This window comes from Epinephelus moara, chromosome 14, assembly GCF_006386435.1.
Source record: "Epinephelus moara isolate mb chromosome 14, YSFRI_EMoa_1.0, whole genome shotgun sequence".
NCBI classification, from domain to species: Eukaryota; Metazoa; Chordata; class Actinopteri; order Perciformes; family Serranidae; genus Epinephelus; species Epinephelus moara.
In genome coordinates this window covers 21003255-21018992 of record NC_065519.1, presented here as the reverse complement: position 1 = coordinate 21018992, position 15738 = coordinate 21003255, and the positions used below count along the sequence as shown (strand labels likewise).

Here is a 15738-nt window from a genome sequence, read left to right as displayed (position 1 = left end):
ACAGAAGAAGTAGAGGCGGACCTGCCCGCCAATTTCGAAGGATAAACACAAACAGCGTCGACCTCTTTCCTCTCAGTCTACCATGAAGAAAGTTCATTTTACCACATAACAGCTAACATTTCTTAATCGACATGAATTCCAGTGGAAAAGGTATCGTACCAAACATTTGCTCGGCTAGCAAACAAATATGTTGTTAACATGTCACTTGTTGACGCTGACATCCACGGGTTTTTGGTAATCTTAGCTAGCTAGCGGTAGTTAATGTAGTCGGAGTCAGCTAGCATGATTTAGCAAATGTTAACTTTAACGCTATTTTGTCTTACTTACCATAACTAAACAAGCCTTAAAAGTCTTTTAATTTTGTTGACAGGATGTGGCGACTCAAGCCAACTTGCTGCCAGGTAATGTACCTGCTTGTTTCATCCAAAGACAAACTGACAACACTGACATTAGGCTAATGTTACGTTGCTACGTAACATAGCTCATACATAACATAGATAAACGTATAGTTATTTGCACATAACCCCTTAGTATGTGGTCCTTGATCAGAGCTAATACTATGCATGTAACGTTACAGTAAGACAGTGATACTCAACTTACTATTGCAGGCCAAATCTGGCCCCTAAACCATCGTCAAATCCCCAAAATAAAATAAATGGATTCACACTGGGGATTTTTTTGTACTTTTAATGTAAATATGGCGCCAGAGTGCATTAAAAAAGGTATGAAAATAGAGCTTGTTTACCAAAAAACCCCAGCAGAGGTCCAGACTAAGCCCCCAATGTCCTCAGATCCTTAAAACGTCCCTTTGTACACCATACCTGTTTTGGGTTGCTATGATTGGACCCTGACCTCCTGTCATTTTGCAAAGGTGGCCCCTGGGCAAAGCAAGTTGAGTAACCCTGCAGTAAGATATATGTGTGTGGTAACTTAACTGTTTTTGTCTAAGGTGATAGTGATTTTGAGGTTTACTGATTTGACTGAGGAGCACAGCTACAGGGGTGTAAATGTTTTCATACCACATACCCTCTGAATTTAATGGGCACCTGTAGTAGCAAACACTATTGCTTTTCATGGTGACGTGTAGTTCTCAACAACATCAGCTCAATTCTATGCTTTACAAATATTAATAGTTATATTTGTATTTCTGGCCCTACAGCAATGACAGTGATTCCATCAAAGTTTTTGTGCGAGTACGACCTCTGACTCAGTGCACTGGGCTGACCACAGATGGAGATCAGAAGCTGTGTCTCACAGTCACCTCACCCAACACCATCCGTCTGTTATCAAAACCAGAGCCACGAACCTTCACTTATGATCATGTTGCTGACATGGACACATCACAGGTTGGAAGCATACACTTATCATTTTATCAGGATAACACTGATAAAGTTGGTCCTCCTCAGCGTTTGCATGGTCTTTATTTGTCATTTTTCAACAGGACTCTGTGTTCTCCAGTGTGGCCAAGAACATTGTTGAGTCTTGCATGAATGGATACAATGGTACTATATTTGCCTAGTAAGTGGTCTTTAATGTGAACAGTATAGAATAGAAAATATTTTATGGCATAATAACTCTGCATTGTTCTTAATGTGAAGCACCTATTCAGTTTCTTACTGCATTTCTCTCTTGCTTCTGCAGTGGACAAACTGGCTCAGGGAAAACATTCACCATGCTTGGTGAGAATATGTCATTTACATTGTGTTCTACAAATTCTTTAAGATCCAGCAATAGAAAAATTGTAGTGACACTTCTTTTTGCGGTCTAGGGCCATCTGAGCTTGATAACTTCACAGATGAACTCAGGGGGGTTATTCCTCGAAGTTTTGAGTACCTGTTTTTTCTCATCAACAGAGAAGTGGAAAGGGTGAATTGTTACATTTCATCACCATGACAGTATTTTGAACCAATATTTAATGTTTGTTATCTAATGAAGTTGCTCCTTTGTTTGTTCTTTTTCCTAAAAGTCTGGCCAGTCCAAGAGTTTCCTTTGCAAATGTTCATTTATTGAGATATACAATGAACAAATTTATGACCTTCTGGACACAGCGTCAGCCAGCCTTTTCCTCAGGGAGAACATCAAGAAAGGTTTATTTGTCGAGGGAGCTGTGGAGAAGTTTGTCAACTCAGCTGCTGAAGCCTACCAGGTAAAAATCCCTTGCTTGTTGTGGCTTATAGACGGTTATTGTAAGGTATAATATACAGTTACACTCAAGTCTTACTAGAGAGGATGAAACCCCTGTATTACTATATACCTTAAATCAAATTCCATTATCACAATGTAGAAAGTAATTTGTCTGATATAAAATGTGGTCTTTATCAAGCAGTATCAAATTATTGCACAGAGTTGAGACCACATAAAATGGACAATTAAATGCAGGTGCCATCTTAATTAAGAAATGTACTGTGGAAGAATGCAGAATTTGTGTTTGAAACCACTTAGGTGCTGTCCATGGGCTGGCGTAATCGAAGAGTGGCCTCCACCTCCATGAACCGAGAGTCTTCTAGATCTCACGCAGTGTTCACCATGACCTTGGAGTCCAAAGAGTCCATCAATGAAGTGGTGAACATCCGAACGTCTCAGTTGAACCTGGTAGACCTTGCAGGGTCTGAGAGGCAGAAAGACACACACACTGAAGGCTCCAGACTCAAGGTGACGCTTCTTCCATGAATTTAGTCTTATAATGAGGCACTACATTAATGATTTTTGTTGCTAACAGCTGTTATCTGCACTATTTCTCGTTTCAGGAGGCCAGCAGTATCAATCGCTCCCTCATGTGTCTCGGTCAGGTGATCATGGCACTGGTTGATGTGTCCAATGGGAAGAACCGCCACATCTGCTACAGAGATTCTAAACTCACCTTCTTGCTAAGGGTGAGTCATCCTAAATACATCTTGGGTGTTGCTTTGGTGGAGAATGTCTTATATTTCCGTGTATCAGTGTGGATCTCCCTGGAGTTTAAATTCCTTTTTATATTCTTTTTTGTAGAATATAACACTTTATATACTACACTTGATGTAATTGCACTTTATTATTTGAATAGGTATGCACTGTTACAATTATTGTTGTTATTTCAGGACTCTCTTGGAGGAAATGCAAAGACTTACATCATAGCCAATGTACATCCCGGTTCAAAGTGTTTTGGAGAAACACTGTCCACCCTGCAGTTTGCTCAGAGGGCAAAGCTGATCAAGAATAAAGTATCTATTCAATTAAATTCTGGCAATATCTGTCATTAAACACAACAGACTTCACATAACCAAGTTCTGGTGGTTTCAAACTGAACTTTATAACCTCACTCATGTGAAATTATTCTGCTTTACCAGGCCATCATCAATGAAGACACACAGGGAAATGTGAGGCAGTTACAAGCTGAGGTGAAGAAGCTGAAGGAGCAGCTTGCACAGGCACTAACTTCTCGGGCAGTGGACTATGGGAGAGATGTAGCGCCAGGAGGACCTGAACTCCCCAGAGGTAAAAATACACAGACCAAATGTGTTAATGTGTATTTCATGCAAAGTTGCATGTTTCCAAACAAATATTTGCTGGTATTACGCAAAAGTGTAAATGAGCTTCTCTTATCAGGTCCATCCGCAGAAATTCAACTTGAGGTTTCATACAAAGCAAAGTTCATGGCTGCTGTTCGTCTGTGGAGGAGGCGAGAAGAGGAGAAGAGGGTATGGGATTTTTTTTTTTTCAATTGTCATTTATTTTTGGAAATTATTATGCTGTTGGTGCAGGGACACTCATAGCATCATTTGACTACACTCAGATGCTGCTGGAGAAAGTGTCTCGGCTCGAGGAGGCCTGGACCCAGAAAGACAAGTTCATCCACTCCAGCCGAATGATTGTCAGGTTTCGAGAGGACCACATCTATCGCCTTGAGAAAAAACTGAAGGCAGGACAAGGCTTACCGTCAGACAAGGACTCTCAGGCTCTGATTGACCAGCTAAAAGAAGAGATAAAGATCTTGAGAGATCAGGTACAAAATTTAATTCCATTTGAACACTGCCTAACCCACTGCTGATGACTGTATGTGTTAAATGTGGGGCTACACAGCTAGTGTGTGTAATTAATATATGCAAAACCATTTTTTATGTTAACATAATTTTATATTTTTTATAATTTTCAGATTGTTCCCTCTCAAATCACTGTTTTCCCCACATACACAATTCTGCCCTTGTAGGTTGAACATCACCCAAAGATGACTCGATATGCAGCGGAAAACTTCAGCCTCAGAGAGGAGAACCGCCAACTTCGCTCTCTTGAATCAGTGGTGAAAGCTCAAGAAGCTGCAGTCCAAATTTCTACTGAGCTGGAAGAGGCCTTCCAAAGCGCCGTGGAGACAGACAGGCGCACAGAGAGTAAGATAATCATCTGTTTCATCATATAAAAAATTTCAAGTAAATGTATTATAGCCTATATCTGTATAAATGTCAATAAACATATGTTGCTCCACAGCTTCAGCAGCCTCTTCAACCCCTGCGGCTGACACCGCCTCGGTAGCTACTATTGAGAAGCTGAAGGCTCAGCTGCTTCAGAAACAGTCCGACCTCACAGGTGCCCTTCAGGCCTTTGAGGAGTACAAAGAAGTCACAAAGTAAGGAGGGTATTTAATACAGAAAACCACTCTTAAACTGCATTTACATGTGCATTATCCAGGAAAGCTTGGCTGATGTTTGGAAATGAGCACAAAGCAAAAAAAAAAAAGTGCCACTATCCTTTACCATCATGAAATCCAGCCATCATAAATAGTAGATCACTTTTGTGAGCACAAAGTGTACATGGCTCTTTTTATGGATAAATGCCTTTGTCTATAACCACTGTTTGTACGGTGAAATTTAATGATTTCAAGTTTATATGGTTTTCAATATTTAAAAAATGACCTTATCTCATATATTTTATGGTGTGACAATCCCCCCCTACCCATTAAATTCACCTTTTTTTATATATTTGAATGTTGCACAGCTCTAGTTTCTAGCTTTTTTTTCTTCCCCTCTTTATTTATTTTTTATTTTTTTTACTTGGACCACTACAATGTCATTTTTTTCATTGTAAGTGGAGCTGCAATGATTAATCAACATATACCTTTGAGTTGTGGAGATACAACATTTGGGGACGTCATGTTAGGCTTTAGGAAACACTGATCGACATTTTTCACCATTTTCTAATATTCTGTAGACCAAACAACTTATAGATTATTGAGGAAAATAATCAACAATTAATCGACAATGAAAATAATTGTGAGTTGCAGCCTTAATTTTGAGGTGGATTTATTTTGTGATCTTAATGAAAGATGCAACTTTTCATTAAATGCCTCTATGGGCTTATAAAGTACGTTTTTCAGAGCTTAATTTGTTTTTGTTTTTTTTTATGGTGACTTGTGTTCTAGGAAACAGATGTCTCAGCTGCAGTCTGAGAAAAGATACCTTGAAAAGTCCAACAGGCATTTGGAAAACATTTTGGAAGCCACAAACGCTCACAAAAACCGGGAGGTCTCCGAGCTGAACAGAATCCACGTTGAGACTATAAAGGTGAGTGGATCACTGTGAGGTAAACCTCTTTTTATTTTATATATTTTCATTGTGTTACAGATTCTCTAACAAGCACTGTGAAAAATCCTTGTTTTTTATCCTTTAAATGTCTGTTACACCAGATTCTCACCACACCCACCAAAGCGTACAACTTGCGGACCCGTCTCGTGCCTCTCTCCAGCCCTGAACACCTGAATGGGAAAGAAGATAATGCAGAAGACATCTGGACCGAGCCGCCTCCTTCAGACATGACTGAGATGGCCTTGACTGAGGAGCTGCGTCAAGTTCAGGTACAACAAAGAGGATTATCCCTTAAATGTGTGTACAAAAAAACACACAAAGTCCCCTCTTTTTCTCATACTTTCTCTAATCTCTCATCAGGATCAAGTTAGCCGTGTCCAGACACAGTTTAATGAGGAGGAGCTGAAGAACACCAAGCTTGTGCAGCAAATTGCAAAACTTGAGGAGCAGATTGCTGTGATGTCACAAGAGTCTGACCACAAAGATGAGGTAGAATTTCCTCATGTTCCTCATTTACAGTTTTGTCTTATTGAATGCTATGTAAATATGTTTTTATGGGATGTGTGGGGATTTGGGAAAACATGATGCCTTTGCTTGACTGTCCTGTTTTCTTATTTTTCTTTCTACGTGATGCAGCTGCTTTCTGCGGAGAGAGCTAACAGGAACAGAGATCAGGTCAACCTGCAAGAAACTGTCAGTGAGCTGCAACAGAGCCTTCAGTCTGAACAACAAGCTGCAGAAGGTAAGGATCTGATGCTTATTGTAATCATCTGGACTTTTGCTGGTGTTGAACTTAATGTTTCTGGGAGATGGAAGTAGGGACAAGAGTGCCAAGGTGACAACTCTTTCTTTCCCTCCTTTCAGTGCTGAAGACTGAGATCCGTGATCTACGCCTGCTGCTGCAGTCGTCCGATAAGGAGCTGGCCGCTGTAAGGAACGAGCTGAGAGATGGCCAGAGCGAGCAGCAGAAAGAGATGAGCCAGCTCTCCAACAGTCTGATCAGCACACAGCTTCAACTTGACAAAGTCCAGTAAGCATAAGTCTCATACCTCTGCAGTGAGACACGTCTTGATACCATGAGTTTATGTGCCCACAACTACCGTGTCTTCAATCCAGGCTGGAGTGGGAGCAGCTTCTGGAGCAGCATCGAACACTGCAGGACTCATTTGACCAGCTCCAAGCCGAGGCCAAGTTTGAGGCCGATCAGGCAAGACAGCAGCTGCAGGACAGGCAGCAGGAGATCGATGAGCTGAAGGCGCAGCTCACGGTTAGTGAACGCATGAACTAAACTATGAACAATTTTTATCCTGAATTGTAGACGGTGATGTCATCTTGTTGATTACTTGCTCCTGAACAAATAGTTATTTATTAGCGGTAGTCAAATAGCAACAAAGAATGAAGCAACTGTCGAGAAAAACAATCCCGTTTTATTCACCTTGTTTTGAAACTTGTGGCAACTGTGCTCCACATACTTGGGAGTGTCACCTACATTCTCAAACACCATCCAACTAAACTCCTGTTTCTAGTATAATGGCAACGCTTGCTTGCGCTTCAGCTCATAAACTTTATCTTTCTGACACCCTTTTCTCTCATGTGCCTGATCAGTATTGCGTAGGTGCAACTCTGGACAGAGATAAAAAGGAAGCGAGATGGCTTATTCCTGAGCTACTTCGGTTTTTAGCTTCGCCAAAAATCAATGTTCTTAAATGCTTTTTTAGCACTTGCCTGATCAAACAGGTGACTTGCTAGGTTAACTTGCCTCGATGTGGCATTTAACTTGCTCCGAGCAACAAGGCAATCCTTATTGTTAAGCCCTGTGCAGTGCTTGTAATTCTTTTTTTCTTGTTTTAGTTATCTCAAGATAGCAAAGATCATTTTCTTGTATTAACGAATTAATATATATCAATTTTTTTAGAAAACAAAAGGGGAAACCAACTTATTTTCTTAGGAGCACGTGATAATTATGAAGAAGTCAAAAATGTGCGTCTGGTTCATTTGATCACATCTGATTGTAGCCTTCAAGGTTACTGTCGCAACTGTTGGAGGATTCGTATCTTCATTTTCTCTTTGTTAGACCTTGATTGAAGTACAGTCTGATGTGTTGATCAATAATGGGTACTGCTTGATCGGAAATTTCCAGCTTAGATCAGTTGCTACAGGTGTCAAGATGCAATCAGTGCATGCTGGCATGGCACTCCTGATCTCTGATGAACATTATTAAAGGCAACAACCTTTTGTTTCCTTCTGAGAATGGGTTGATTGCCTTGTTTTCTCAATATAACAAAATAATTAACTTGGCATCTCAATAACTGCATTAAAAAAATATGCAATTACTGATGTTCTCGGCTTCCATATATATTTATATTCTGTATATATTTATATGTCTTTGCTTTCTTTTGTCTGTTGTAGGAGTTGAATAGCTCTCTGCAGACTGAGCAGGAGCACACAAGCAACCTGATCTCCCAGTTAAGGGAAAACAAAGAGAGTACATCAAAGTGAGTTTGTTCATATCTTTTCTTCCTTCTTTTTTTTTAAGAACTGCTTACAACTGTTTTCATCATCTCAAATAACTTACATTAACATTAATGACCTTTTGTGTGTGCCTTCAGGGAACTTATTGAAACAGTGGAGCAGAATACACAACTTAGAAAACAAGTTTCAGACCTGACGGTACAGACTCAACAACAGGTCAGTCCTTTGAACTACATCAGTGTTTGAAAATTATAAATATTATAACAGTGGTTGCAGCTCAGTAGCTAAAGCTGGTTGTCTGCTCTCTGTTTTAAAGGTATCCAAAATTGTGGATCTTGAGCAGAATGTGAACACTGCCAACGAAACAATTAAAGGCTTGGAGCAGAAGATTGAACAGGACAAAGTAAGCATGAGGGAATAATTCTTTGTCGTTTTGTATTCCTTCAAATATAATTGCAGTATCTTTGCTACACTCCTGAATCCTACCCATGCATTTTCACAGGATGTTGTATTAGATCTGATGAACCAAACCAGAGAGAGCCGCAGTGAGCTGAGCCAGAAAGACCAGACCATTACTCACTTGTCTGAAGACATCAAAGACATCACGGTACTTTTCTCCTCCACCTATTTCACTCTTTATTTGTCTTAGATAACTTAATTGTTTTCTTTAGTTACCATTTCCTGTACTCTACTATCTCATACTGTATATACCTATGTTTGAATCAGTCAGGGAATGTTTATAATAATAATGTCATTGCTTTTTCAGGCCAAGTACAATGCTACCTCTTTTGAGAGGGATGATATCCGGGAGCAAAACTCTAAGATGCAGGCAGAAATCTGTGACCTGAAAGAAGCTTTAGACCGAGGGGTGGCATCCAACAAAATAGAGGTAAGTTTGATAATGTTAAACATTTGTAACCTTTTTTGTATTTTTTTTTTTTTTTTTTTTTTACCAAGGGTAAATGCTCTGACCAGCTTTGTATATGGACAAAATAGGCCAAATAAGGAAGCTACTATATACATAACATGTTTGTGTCCTCAGGTGGAGGTGTTGCAGGAGGAGGTCATTTATGCCACCGAGGAGGTTGAGAGACTCACAAAGGTCTTGGATGAGCAGAACAGCCTTCTCCAAGCATCTCAAGAGCAAACAGCCCAGAAGGACATCATGATACAGAATCTACAGCAGAAGGTGAAGTCTTTTTCATGAACACAGAGCAGACATACAGCTAATGGTGGAGGAAGTATTCAGATCCTTTACTTAAGTAAAGGTATTATCAGCAACATTTACTTTAAGTATTAAAAGTAAAGGTTGTCATTAAGCAGTAAAATGTTTTGGACTAATGTTATTTCTGCAATTATGGACATGTTGCATTTTACTGCTGTAGATGTTTAAGTTTATGCTAATTTTAACTCATTTTTGTCCAGTTGGGTAGTTAAAACTACAGCACTGCATGTACATTGTGAGAACCACAAATCTCTTAAAAGTCAACTTTTTATGGTGTGAGAAAGACAGCCCTGTTTTCAGCTTTGTAACGATGCATTTTCCAGCTGATCCAGGCGGGTTTTTAATGAGTTTATTTAAGAATAAGGAGAATTTTCTCAACACACAAAGGAGCACTTTATCCTTCAGTTTATCAGAAAAAAAAATCAAAATCAGCACTTCAGGAAATACATGGTTTCCACTGGACAAATGAATAGAATTTATAAAAATGACCCCCAAAACTCTCCTTTTGTACCAGGTGCAACAACAGCAAGAAGCTGTTGAAAGAACTATCAGAAATGGAAGTTTTAAACCCCTTGCTGAGCTGACAGTCACACCTAAATCACTGCCTCGGGTAAGACTTTCCTGTGCTTTGTATGCTCTTTAATTCTGCATTTATATAAATAAAACGTGTGATGTATTGCAGTCAGAAATGCAACATGTGGATCTTTTCTTTTTTCTTTCTTTCTTTTAATGTATCTGTCTCTTTAGACTCCCTGCACTCCGGGGAGTTTCAACAGGGACCTGACCCAGGTGATAGAGAGCCAGGAGAGGGAGTTGGAGAATCGACGCTCCTCCATGATGACCATGGAGATTCTTTTAACGGAGCTCAATGCTGAGAGGGCGGCCAAGAATGAGGAGATCCAAAGGCTTAAGGTATATGTTTGAGCAAAAGTTTAATTAATCTATAGCTGTTCATCACTGGAGTGAAATATTGATTGAGCATGGTTACTGCAGATTCTACTTGTCTTAACGGGATAGTTCAGGTTTTTTTTAAAGTGTGGTTGTATGTGGTACTTATCCATAGTCAGTGTATTACCTACAGTAGATGGCAGTTGACATGCCCCCAGTTTGGAGAAGCAGACAGGAATACTAACATGGAAGCTAAACAAGCTATGGATAAGTACCTCATACAACCCCTCTTCACTATCCCTTTAAGGTCTGTGAAGTCCATCAGTACTGATTGTGTGATTCCACTGTCCTCAGACGCAGCTGACTGAGAAAGAGATGGTCCGAATTGAGATCCAGGCTTTACTTGACCAGTTTTACACCAAGCATAGCCAGCAGGATCCAAATGGAAACAATAATAGGTTGGCATTATTCATCCAGTCATACAGCCAGAAACTGCTCTTAAGTACTTCACATAATCATTAATAATGTTATCTTGTCATTTTTCAGTGAGAAGTTGAAGGAAAGCATCACACAAACTGTACTTAAAGACCTCCAGGAGGAGAGAGCAGAGAAGGTTTGTATTTGTTTATGGGCTGGTTTTATTTTTATTTTTTCTCTTTACCGAATGATCAGTTTATCATTTCTTCATCTCAACAGAACAAAGTAATGGAGAAGCTGTGTGATACTAAGAAACAGTAAGTGGTCTAGTAAAGTAAATCAATCGATGTTTTGTCATTGCATGTTATTCTTATCCATTATTAATGCTTGATGTTTGACAAGCTTTTTTTTTTTCTTTTGCTGTGGATCAGACTGCAGGCGCAAGAGTCTATGTTGGCCCAGTCTCAAACCTGCGTTCAGGAGCTGACCACTGAGCTGAGGAACCGCTGTCTGCAGCTGAGAGACCTGAGTGAGAGGATGCAGGATGAGGAGAAACTTCTCCAGGTCAGAGTCGGAGTCAATGACTGTATCTCTCACTAAAGAAAGCGTTTTGGGATGATGTAGCTTTCAAGAATGATAACATGGACTCCTGGCAATGTAGTCAGTAGCTGAAATTTGGCATAGTCACATTCCTCAGAGAAAAACAAGCAGCCACCACAACTGCTATGTTCATGTGCAAATTTCCACTATGCTGCAAATGCCAGCAGCTTGACAGGGGGCTGAGCGTCTATTCTGCACATTTGCCAGAGAGTTAAAAATGATCAGCTCTGGGCATCAGTCCTAGCCTGATAACAACAACAAGGTGTCACAATATAATAAGCATGACACTATAGTCGGCTATACCGCAGCATTTTTTTATTGGAGGGTGACATTCAAATTCAAAATGATTGGGCTTGAGGTGACCTGCACAAGAGCCGTCAAAAAACTGCCAAACTCAACACAGGTAAAAGATTAGGGTCGCGACTTATTGATGTATTGATTAAATGTGTAGTGCACAAAATGCAAGGTTCCCACTGTTGAAATTCTTTAAATTATGTTTTAGTTATGTTTTTCAGGCCTGGAAGTGGTTTGGAATTAGAATATTTTGGAAAATTAATATGATTATAATGAATATAATTTGAATATACGTTGTTTTGACCATTGTTTAAATTATGTTCATAAGAATCCCAAAATATGTCCAATGTTATACAAAATACATTCCTAGTTAGTCTTCCTAATTTAAAATCTAATCCTCCCCGCCGCGCTGTCACATCAGGAGAGAAACAGGAAAATGCAGAAAGCTGTTGTGTAGCAAGTTTGCCAAGGCTTTCACACTGAGATTTGAGGCTCATAAAAGCAAAAAAAGCAAATACTCACTGTCTTACCAGTCTGCCAATCACTAAATGATTACTATTGATAGATTATTACTTGAGTGAGATGCTGCTGCAGTATGGTCATATAGTGCAGCAGCATCAGACTGTCTCCAACTAAATCTCAGCCTGTAGATCAAACAGCTGGCTATTAACAGGTTGGTTATTTACAGACAGCACATAGCCTGATGCTACCTGGTGATTCAATCAAATATACATGTTCAGTTAAATCACTAGGTATCGTGATGCAGACATCTGTAAATGAAATATCTACCCACTATGCTGGGTCACTGATCCACTCGGATGGGGTAAGCCTGAAGGGACATGACAGTGATGAACCTTATTTTATTAAGCTATTGCAAATGCTCAGGTTCAGGTGGGACACAAAACATTACTTGTCCATGTCCATTTGTTTGACAAGAAATAATGCATACAAACTTGACAAAATTATGATCCAAACGAACGTCAAATTCCATCGACATCCATGGGATCTTTGATTTTCTATTGTCCCCAAAATGGGTGTGGCCTTTACATTTTGCAAAGTGCCTGTAAGTGCTGGTCTGGTCAGTTGGAAAATGCAGCTAGTTGGTTACGGGAATGTCTAACATCCAAGTATAGTTAGCTAGAGAAAGCAGTTTGCTTATCTGCCAATGCCTGGGAAATGTGTGTTCAGTAATGTATGGCTGCATCGCCAAGTAGGTCTCCCCATGTTAAACTACGGTACTTGGTGTAAAATAATATATAAAGCTTTGAAAATTCATTAGCAAAAATGTGTGGGAATCCTGAGAATATCAGAAACAAGTGAAAAACGCCTGTTATAATTTCCTCAAACGTTACCAAACTTGTTGCCATATTTTCTTTTTCACAGGAGAACGAGGTTCTCCGTAAGCAGAATGTTAAGCTGTCGGAGGAGAATGGAAAACTGGTGGGGCATAAGAACCACAAACAGAGGATTGAATATCTGGTGAAGCTAAAAAAGGACAACACCAAACTTCAAGAGGTAACAAACATTTCTCCTGCCATCAAAGGTTGTTTCTCTTTGGTCATGTGAATACTGTAAACACGCCAGTTCAACTTTGTGCTTTTCTTTTGTTTTAAAGGAAAATGAAAAGCTCAGAACGGAGATCATCTTGATGCGAGACAGCGTTGGATGCCCGCCAATGGAGATGACGTAAACCCCTGGTTTTTAAGTATTTTAATGGAGGTGCATCTTTCCCAGTCATAAGGCGTGAAGGGCATTAAGGGAATGTGCAGTGATGATGTTGTTCATTTCAGGTGTTCATTTTGTTTTACCTCTTACAAAGTTTTGCCTTGAGGCATACTGTACATACATACTGTATCTTACATTGATCTGCCATTACAGCAGCATGGACAGACCCGCTGTGACAAAACCTCCTTTAGTCCAGCTCCATCTTGTCTCAGCAGTGTTGGGTTGCTTTGGATGGGCATCAATACAACTAATCACATTGTTCTCAGGCTACATTGAAATTACAACAATGCTGAATATCATAATGTGAAAACGGAACATTTTAGGTGCTTTTATCTCAGGCTGTAATTGTTTACTGACCATCTGAGTTTTATCCATGTATTTTCCCATCATACTGAGGTGTGTAGCCACTGAGTTTTAGCATAATGAACCATTTGTTTTTAAATACATAATTAAAAAAAACAAAACTCCAAAGCTTAAACGTCTTGCTTCGTATTTTGTGGCTTTGTTTTCTGAATAGCTCAAGTAATGGAACTGTAAAAAATAAACTCCATGTCATCACAAAAACGTGAGATATGCGACAAAAGCTTTTGATGAATTTCCAGTCATCCAGGTTTTTGAATATCTAATTGTGCCAATCAAAATAAATGTTTGACTCACTAATTTTAGATGTGACATACACACATACTTCTGCTTTACTTGAGTATTGCAGTTACACCCTGAGACCCAGAATAGATAAGGTTTTGATATTTTACATTTTTTATATTGTTAATTTGAGATAATTTAAATAATTGGGATGTAAGAAACAAGGATTTTATTTCTCAAAAATGTCATTTATTTATGTTTTATAACATGTCCTCTTGTAGTGGATTGTAGATCAGTCTTTGACAATATAGTATACAGTATATTAACGCAAGAACACAGGAAGAACAAATGAGATATTAAAAATTGTATCACTTAATCTCCCTTTCTGACATAAAACGTGTCTGCTGCAATTCCCCTCTTTTTGAATTAGGTACATTCTGATGGTCCCATGCCCATGTGTGCCACATCAGTGGAAAGCCCAGTATGTGTTTCACATGGTACACCAGGACTCAGACTGCATTTATGGTGTTTGAAATAAGATAAGATAAAATAAGATGACCTTTATTGATCCCACAATTGAGAAATTCCAGTGTTACAGCAGTCAAGGGGAAAGAGTCAGATTAAAGATTTCAATATTTAAAAACTTAAAGAACTAGGCATGCAAAAAAAGTACAAAAAAAAAAATCAAGAAACAGCAATAAATAATAATAATAATAATAATAATAATAATAGTAATGACCAGTGGATAAAAAGTGAGCAATGGATTAAAGTGAACATATTTATTGCAAAGTGAATATTGTATGTGCAAATAAACAACAACAAAGGGGACAGCAATGCTTATAGACTTCAGTGTCATTCATGTCCCTCACAGAGGACTAATATGAATTGCCAGGTCTCAGGAAGAACTTAATACTTATATTCCATTACATTTAACATACAAATATCAGTTAACATTGTTACACAACAACTTCCCAACAGCTACTACAACTGTTTACGTAGTACATGGATAATAATGATCTAGCAATACGATACAGGATATCTGCAGGTGCTTAAAATGTCTCAAACTCCATTTTTCTATATTCGGGTTTTTTTTTTTAAGTCTTAAATTAGAATTATTGGGGTCTTAATTTCAACATAAACATTTTATCAAATTACATGTATTCATTTTTGATTTCTCCTGCATCAGAATAAACATGCGTTAATGAATTTGACTGCATTAACCCTGCTCACTTAATACTTACTTGTCATATTTACATGTAGAGAGAAATTGCTATATTGCTAATTGCTATATTGCTGTGGAAAAATTAATGGTTAGATTTATACAGCTAATCTAACCCAAAGAAAACTGTTCCTACATAAAACTGTATTCTGTACTAGACCAAATGTGTAATACTTACCTTGATGTTTACCTGCTATGCTCATATAAATATGGAAAAAAAGAGGGTTTGTCTTAAAATTGGTCCAACATGCAATTGAAAATTTTGAAACTTTTGCCATTACTTATATGTCATAACTTGACTAAAACCTTTGCATGCAGGGTTTTTACAGGTAATGTTTTATTGTATGGTGCTGCTGCTTTTATTATTATTCTAATCAAATAATTTACAAATATTTTACCACTATGATAGCAGAATAAATATTCAGTATGACTACTGTTGGTCCAACCTCCAGGAGGCGATGTAGAGCTTCTTCCTCACTTGGCCTCACGCGCTCCAACCCCGTGCTCACCATTGTTGCTGGAGGGAGAGAGTCGACAGAATAATGCCGTAATTACCATCACCTGCAACATGGAGACATCGTGTACCGCAGAGCAAATTTCGGATTGGTTTACCTCTGGGAGGGCCTTTGCTAACGTTAAACTCGCGGAGGAGGTGGTTGAAAAGAAGAACGATGAAGCATCGTTGAAAGAAACAAGGTGAGAGACGTTAACGGTAGCGTTAGCATTAGCTAGCTAACCTCCTGCTAGCTAGCGTCCTTGAA

At 38.9% G+C, this 15738-nt stretch overlaps 2 protein-coding genes across 2 annotated transcripts in view; both read left to right on the top strand.

The window, feature by feature from the left end:
- The first annotated feature begins 10 nt into the window (after positions 1-10).
- Positions 11-13669, top strand: kif15 (kinesin family member 15). Its single transcript, XM_050062599.1, has 35 exons — positions 11-150; positions 371-401; positions 1160-1346; positions 1442-1518; positions 1642-1679; positions 1769-1866; positions 1967-2146; positions 2443-2652; positions 2748-2873; positions 3078-3200; positions 3327-3474; positions 3586-3677; positions 3773-3982; positions 4187-4364; positions 4462-4600; positions 5393-5534; positions 5657-5824; positions 5916-6044; positions 6192-6297; positions 6420-6585; positions 6672-6822; positions 7965-8050; positions 8165-8243; positions 8344-8430; positions 8530-8634; positions 8794-8916; positions 9070-9216; positions 9767-9862; positions 10000-10164; positions 10495-10598; positions 10687-10753; positions 10837-10874; positions 10989-11121; positions 12835-12966; positions 13067-13669. Exons 1-35 carry the CDS (start codon positions 132-134, stop codon positions 13139-13141), a joined length of 4155 nt encoding a protein of 1384 aa, XP_049918556.1. The 5' UTR covers positions 11-131; the 3' UTR covers positions 13142-13669.
- An 821-nt stretch (positions 13670-14490) lies between these two features.
- The window catches only part of tdrd9 (tudor domain containing 9), a 32725-nt gene continuing 31477 nt past the window's right edge, over positions 14491-15738 (top strand). Inside the window, exon 1 of the mRNA XM_050061568.1 lies at positions 14491-15673. Coding sequence (XP_049917525.1) covers positions 15546-15673 — 128 coding nt within the window. The 5' untranslated portion in view covers positions 14491-15545. The remainder of the gene's footprint in view (positions 15674-15738) is intronic.